The sequence below is a fragment of the Perca fluviatilis genome, chromosome 7 (genome assembly GCF_010015445.1).
Source record: "Perca fluviatilis chromosome 7, GENO_Pfluv_1.0, whole genome shotgun sequence".
In the NCBI taxonomy this organism is placed as follows: Eukaryota; Metazoa; Chordata; class Actinopteri; order Perciformes; family Percidae; genus Perca; species Perca fluviatilis.
Window position 1 is genome coordinate 8,355,895 of NC_053118.1, and position 6,916 is coordinate 8,362,810.

At 45.7% G+C, this 6,916-nt stretch overlaps 1 protein-coding gene across 1 annotated transcript in view; it reads right to left on the reverse strand.

Moving 5' to 3' along the window:
- snrka (SNF related kinase a) overlaps positions 1-5,169 on the reverse strand; it is a 47,468-nt gene extending 42,299 nt beyond the window's left edge. The window contains 2 exon segments of the mRNA XM_039805240.1: positions 3,581-4,294; positions 4,971-5,169. Of these exon segments, the coding sequence (XP_039661174.1) occupies positions 3,581-4,259 (679 nt within the window). The 5' untranslated portion in view covers positions 4,260-4,294; positions 4,971-5,169.
- Positions 5,170-6,916: the final 1,747 nt, after the last annotated feature.

Here is a 6,916-nt window from a genome sequence, read left to right on the forward strand (position 1 = left end):
ATGCCGTGCGTAATCGTAAAACGACCCGATACTACCACACCCTGGTACCGCCTCATGGCAAAGTGGCGTGAACTTCTCCGTCGAGCAGGTAGGCGGTGGAAAGAGGAGCAATGCACGTGAACGACATCATCGGACTTTGAGGTCTTCGTTCATTCTAAAACGTCACTCAGTATTTTGATATCAGGAATAATATGATCCATTTTATTGATACTAGGGAAATGTCCAGCCCATGGGCACTGAGCTTGGAATAGGAAATAAAGGCATGGTACTTGCAAAATACTGCAATATCAGGGCAGGCCAAAATCATCTCGGTGTCTGAAAACACCCTCGCCTCCCAGGGATTATTAAGTACTCGCATCAGTACTCGTACCAGTACTCGGTATCAGTGAATACCAAAATGTAAGAACTTGAACTTGTACTTAAAAACAAAAGGTGGTATCGGTGCATCCTATTAGGAACAACTGCTTAAACAGCACAGAGAAATATACTATCCTTCACTGTCCGGGTGTGTGTGTGTGTGTGTGGGTGTGTGTGTGTGTGTGTGTGTGTGGGTGTGGTGTGGGTGTGGGTGTGTGTGTGTGTGTGTGTGTGTGTGTGTGTGTGTGTGTGTGTGTGTGTGTGAGAAAGTCCAATCAAAAAATTGCCACAGCTTCCTTATTGCCTGTGCCGCACCTCTTAAGTTTGTGAGAACTGTGACCAAAAAAAAGGGGAAGCCAATAAAAGCTGGCCGACTGCCTTTGAAAGCATTTTTCTACATGCATAAACACTCATGAGACCGAACCCTTCAGGATTAATACCACATGAACAACCACGAAAAACATGCTCGACTGGGCCCCATCTCATTATCCAAATCAGGAGGCGGACTTGGTCCCGTGTTTCTGCCGTCGTTTAAGCTCCCTGATGTGACAGATATCATATCGGCAGCGGGAGGACACACAATCTGTTTGTCTGCACTCTGTCAAGCCCTCATAGAAAATCAATGAGCCAGTTAATGTAGTGCAACGGGACACCCGCGGACATCAGTGCTAGAAGAGCTGACCTTGTAGCACATGGCCTTTGGCGACCTGCAAAATGATCAGTGTTAGCAACACATGCGGCTACTGGAACACAACGGCGTGCTATTTAAACTCTGCACCTTGTGCTGCACACGGCCCCGGCATTCGGTGTGAAATCGACGGCGGTCCCGCTGCTGAGGCGATGTAAACACAAAAACACGCTGTGGGTGAACACGTGTTCGGCCTCTGAAACCGGGTAACGGCCGACGTGTGGCAGCGGGGGTGAGACAAAAGGGTGTCAAACAGGTGCTGGCCAGACGCTGCCGACCTCATTCCACCACTGTGCCGAAGCTGGCTTTAATATGACTCCGCGAAGATGTCCTCGTGTAGTTTGTGTGCTCTGATACAGGGGACATGAGGGATTTAATTGGTGGACAGGACACCTAGTGCAGAGGTGCCCAAATTCTTTCATATGAAGGGCCAAAATGTATCTGGATGGAAGGCCACGGGCCAAAAATAAATGTAAATTCTTGCCATTCTCCATAGATAAAACCTACTTATGTAACTTAAAAGTGAAGTTTACCAGCACTGTGCATTACATTGCCGCTAAACTCAGATTAGATTATCCAATCCACCTTTATTTATAAAGCACTTTAAAAACAACACTGTTGACCAAAGTGCTGAACACAGTCTATGAATAAACAATAACATACAACAGATTATTATTTTAAATGTCATGGTAATACAACATTCGTATCATGTATCCTATAATGGCAATATTCAGACTTGTTGGCGTAATTGCCTGTCACTTTAGAAACTGTCTAGATGTGCACTTTGATGTACAATGTATTATTATATATTTAGGGCCCTATCTTGCACTCGGCGCGGTGCAGCGCGGCGCAAAGCCCGACGCAAGTGTCTTTGCTAGTTTAAGACCGACGCAGTTGTCAATTTTCCGTCCAGCGCCCGCGTCGTTTCAAATAGCGAATGCACCTGCGCCCATCTGCGTGCCCTGGTCCTACAGGGAGGTGTGTTCAGGTGCATTCTGGGCGTATTGCTATCTTGAGGCAGCGGGAAGTGATCGCGCCATTGACAAACAAAAACCTGGTCTGAAGTCAATAGCGCAGCATTGCATTGTTATTTTAACAGCAAATTAGTCAAATGCTCCTAGGCTACGCTTATGCAGCACGCACAAACATTTTTACACACACCCCCCCCCCCCCCACACACACACACACACACACACACACACACACACACACACACACAGCGTTCTCCAGTTATGAACGACACAGAACAAAGATTAGTGGCTGTGTTATAGTTGCTAAAATAGCGTAGTGGTGTGGTACACCAACGGGAGTCTGCCCATGGACTTTATTATTTCTTATTAAATTGACCAGATGCTGTAGCTCTGGCGTGTATTTTTAGCGGAGCAGAGTGGAGGGACGCTTCTGGGACACGCTGCGTTGCAGCTGGTGGAATCACAACGTTGTCTTGAGGCGCCGCGATCGCTCCGGGGAAGACGCGCCTGGTGGAATTTCTTTGGTCATACCATCAACAATATCGCGATCGCAGAAATACCCTGAAATATCTTCATACTGTTTAAGGGCCAGGACAAGTTAAAAAACGGAGGTCTCGCGTCATCTTCCCGCCACATGGGAGTTCCTCTCATAGGCAATAGCAGGGGGAAGAGGGATGGGAGGAAAACCAGGCTGGAGCCCAGCTGAGAGCCGCCGTCTGACAGCACCGCATTACTCACTTGTCGCCGCTGCTCCCTCTCACCAACATGTTATTTTGGATGCACCTATCGTCCGAGAATATATCCGCACAGAAATACATCAATAGATCACTATCGGATGAGGCAGGCACGCATTGAAGTGTCAGGTGAGGACACACACATATACAGACGCTAGCGGAGTTCCGATGAGGCCAATCGATCATAAACAGCGTTCCGCCAGGTTTCACCAAGTCAAATTTAAGACTTTTTAAGACCTTTTTAAAGACCATTATGGATGAAATTTAAGACCTTTATCGCAATGTCAACTAAGCCCTAAATTCTGCTTTTTAAAGCCAAGTATCGCTAAACTTGCACTTCCCCATAGCTGAAGAATAAAATCTGTTTTATGTCAGTGGAACAATCTGAAAGAGACTTGCGCCAATAACAATAAAAGCTGACTGGCTGCAATATAAGTAGCATGATGGTCTCATTTGTAGTCTTAACACAGCGAAATGATACTAGGACTTGCGAGAGAAAGAACTACAACACCACGGAATAAAAAAAAAGCATTAGAGGTAGAGTTGCACGGACGGGGGAAAATTAAGACCTGTTTCAAGTTATTTAAGACCTAGAACACAATACTTGAAATGTAAGCCTTTCCAAGGCCTAAAATGTTGATTTTGAAATTTTAGACTTTTTAAGACCCCGCGGAAACCCTGATAAAAGTATCACTGAAAAGACAAGAGTAACCACGGATCCAAGATCAAGCTCAAATGCTGCCTGGTAGTACTGCAATAGTGTCGCTCTGCCATTTCCTAATGAACAGTGTGACTCATTTCATTACTTCAGCGTTTCAAGTTTTGCATACCTACGGCTGGAGCATCATACTCATCACCCAGCAGTATTTCCGGCGCAGAGTACGCCAGAGATCCACAGCTAGTTGTCAGCTTTTTCCCCGGCTGGAACTTGTTACTGAATCCAAAGTCGGTGAGCTTGACCAGCCCTTGTTTCTCAAAGAACACCACGTTCTCGGGCTTGAGGTCCCTGTGCACCACGTGCAGCCGATGGCAGTAGGAGATAGCATGGACAATCTGGGCAAAATATTTCTTCGCGAGCTCCTCGTTCAGACCCTCCTCGTGTTTCATGATGTAGTCAAACATATCCCCTCCGTCGCCGAGCTCCAAGATGAGGTAAAGCTTGGTCTGAGTGTCGATCACTTCATACAGGCGCACGATGTTGGGGTGCTGGACCAGCTTCATGCAGCGCACTTCCTGGAAGAGGTGGCCTGTGGCCACCGTGTCCAGCTTTGTCTTGTCGATCACCTTCACCGCCACTTTCTCCCCGGTGAAGACGTGGCGCGCCAGCTTGACCACGGCAAAGTGGCCGCGGCCCAGCGTCTTGTCCAGGTCGTACAGGCCAGCGATCTTGCCATCGTAGCCCCGCTTGAAGCCTGCCATAGCTGGGGAGGGCGACGGGGAGAGGGGAGCCCCCGCTGGAGGCAGGGGCCGCTTGGCCGAGTCTTGTGGGTCCAGCTTAGTTCGGATCATCCAAGGCTGGAGGAGAAACCCATGGCTCCAGCTTCCTAAATGATATCAAAACACACACATCATTATTACTACACTAATAAGTCACAGCTGAGTCCAAATAACCATAACCCCCCCCCCACACACACACACACACACACACACACACACACACACACACACAGAGTGAAGCATATTATATAGGCTACTGTATATACACTTGAATGTTGGGCTTGTTGTGACAGGATGCTGCTGCTGCGCTAAAGTTAGCTCGCGTACCCTGACGTGCTGTTATAATGAACCAAGTAAACCTTCCTGAACTCTAATAAACGGCTTCCTGTAGTCGCATGCAAAGGCAGCCGGGTCTGACCACCGACCGGTCCGTGAGGCAGCTGCATGGTAACGGGCCCGGGCTCACGTCACCAGGGGCTAGCTCGTTGTTCATTGATTGATAAACGTTAGCCTACCGGCTGACTGACGTTACCTGCTCTGGTTCTTTAACGTTAGAAGGTTTCCCGCTGACCCACCAGACAATAACCTCCACACACGCGCGCACGCGAGCACACACAGACAGACACAAACACACTCACTCACTCACAAACACATATACACACACACGTAGCTGCTAACACAGGTACACACAGTGCTGCTTTCACGTCACATATCACACAGCTAGCTGTAGTTAGCATGTAGCTAGCAGCTAAAGTGACTAACGTTACGGCTCGCTCAGCTCACCTCCCCAGCTCCGCTTCGGAGTCCGGTCTCTAACGGGGTCTCTAGAGGGGTCTCTGCCGGGTACCGTGGGGGGGCGGGGGCTTCAGGTGGTGCTCTGTACTGAAGCGTAATCGCAAACGATCAGAGAAGACGAGGAGACGACCGCGGCACAGTGAAGGGTTCATCTGAGAGACGAGGAGGCATCATCGGTGGGGCTGTGATGATGCTGCCTTCACGTGCTGAACAAAGGGTCGACGTTTTGACAACCCTCAAACTTTCGCCAGGATTACCATCGGGCTCATACATACACGTTTTCTGAAATGATTCCCTCTGAAGAGAAATGAATCATATAGACCGTATAACATTTAGAGATATCATGTATCACACATGTTTAGTAGAATACTGAAAACACATGCAAAGTAATCATTTTAACATAATATATTTCATAAGGTGGACTTCGAGAAAACGGTGTTTTTTATGTTCACTATTTTTTATTATTGTTATTATTGTTCGACTAAAGCGTGCTTTCCTGCGGGAAAAGTTGGAGCTTATGTAGTCACAGTTTTGGAGCTGAGAGTGGGGTCTTTACGAGGATCACAAAAGGCAGCATATGAGCGTTGCTAACCGCATTCAACTCTGACGTCAAACAGTCCTTTGGTGGGAAAGGTTTACTGGAACATTATTATATTTACGCGTTATTATGAAACCCACGCAATCTATATTCCTCCAAATTCTTACATATTAATACCAAATGTAATTTTTGCAATACATACACACACACACACACACACACACACACATATATATATATATATTTGTAAATATATAAATGTATTGGTTTTATTTGGTAAAATGTACTAACATAAATGCAAAATAACAAAAGTTACCCTAATATAACTGCTTTTTAGTGAATTCAAAGAATAGGCCTATATTAAGACTGCACGGTGAACTCTTCTGCTATTGAAGTTTATTCATCCCCATTTTACGTTTTGTTTATTAACACAATTTTTATATATATTTTTTAAAGTCATATTCTTGTTTCTCTATTGAGTATGTTTCTGAAGTGTTGAATATTTGAATGTTTTTTTTTCAATAAAGGTGCTGTAAAATAAAAAAAAAAGGGTTGCTATTTACACAACAATACTTAATAAATGGTAAAATGAGTATGTAATGGCAGTGACAGTTTGGCCTTAATTTAAGGCGGTGTTTTACATCCATTCTTAAAATCCATACATGTTGGGGTGGCCTCTAGCTCACCCAGTAAGAATGTGTGCCCCATGTAGGCTGAGTCCTTTGCAGCGGCCTGGGGTTCAAATCCAACCTGCGGCCCTTTTGCTGCGTGTCATCCCCTCTCTTTCTCTCCCCCTTTCCTGTCTATCCACTGTCACTATTGTTGTGTTTTAGTTATATGATTTAGAAGATGTTATGTGCACTTCTGTATTTGTCTTCATTGTTGTACAGCTTTGATGTGAATATTTTGGTAAAACTTAAGACCCCAGGAAGAATAGCTGCTGCTTAATGGAGTAGCTAATGGGGATCTAAATAATAAACAAACAATAATAAACAAACAAACTATCAAATAAAGGGAAAAAGCCCCAAAATAATAATAAAAAAATAAATAAATCCATACATGTTATTGCTGTGGTCCAACACAGTCCAGAAACATAACAGTAAACATGAGCAACTCCCTAGTCAGCAGTGCGACGTGATGGAGTATAGCGAGGACGATGCAGTGAGACAGATGTTGTAGAGGACGCTGAGAGCAGCAGGGGAGTGCTGTGAGGGTTTCACACATGAGAGCTCTTCAACAGAATCAAAACACCAGATTACAGTCCACGGAGCAGCTCCACACTTTATAAAAAGTTTGAGACTACACTCTGGTTTCTGGCTCTGACAGAGAGCAGCTCACGTTCACCGACGCTGACTGAACTCGCCTCGGCCGTGGAATTAACACATTTGAAGTAGCC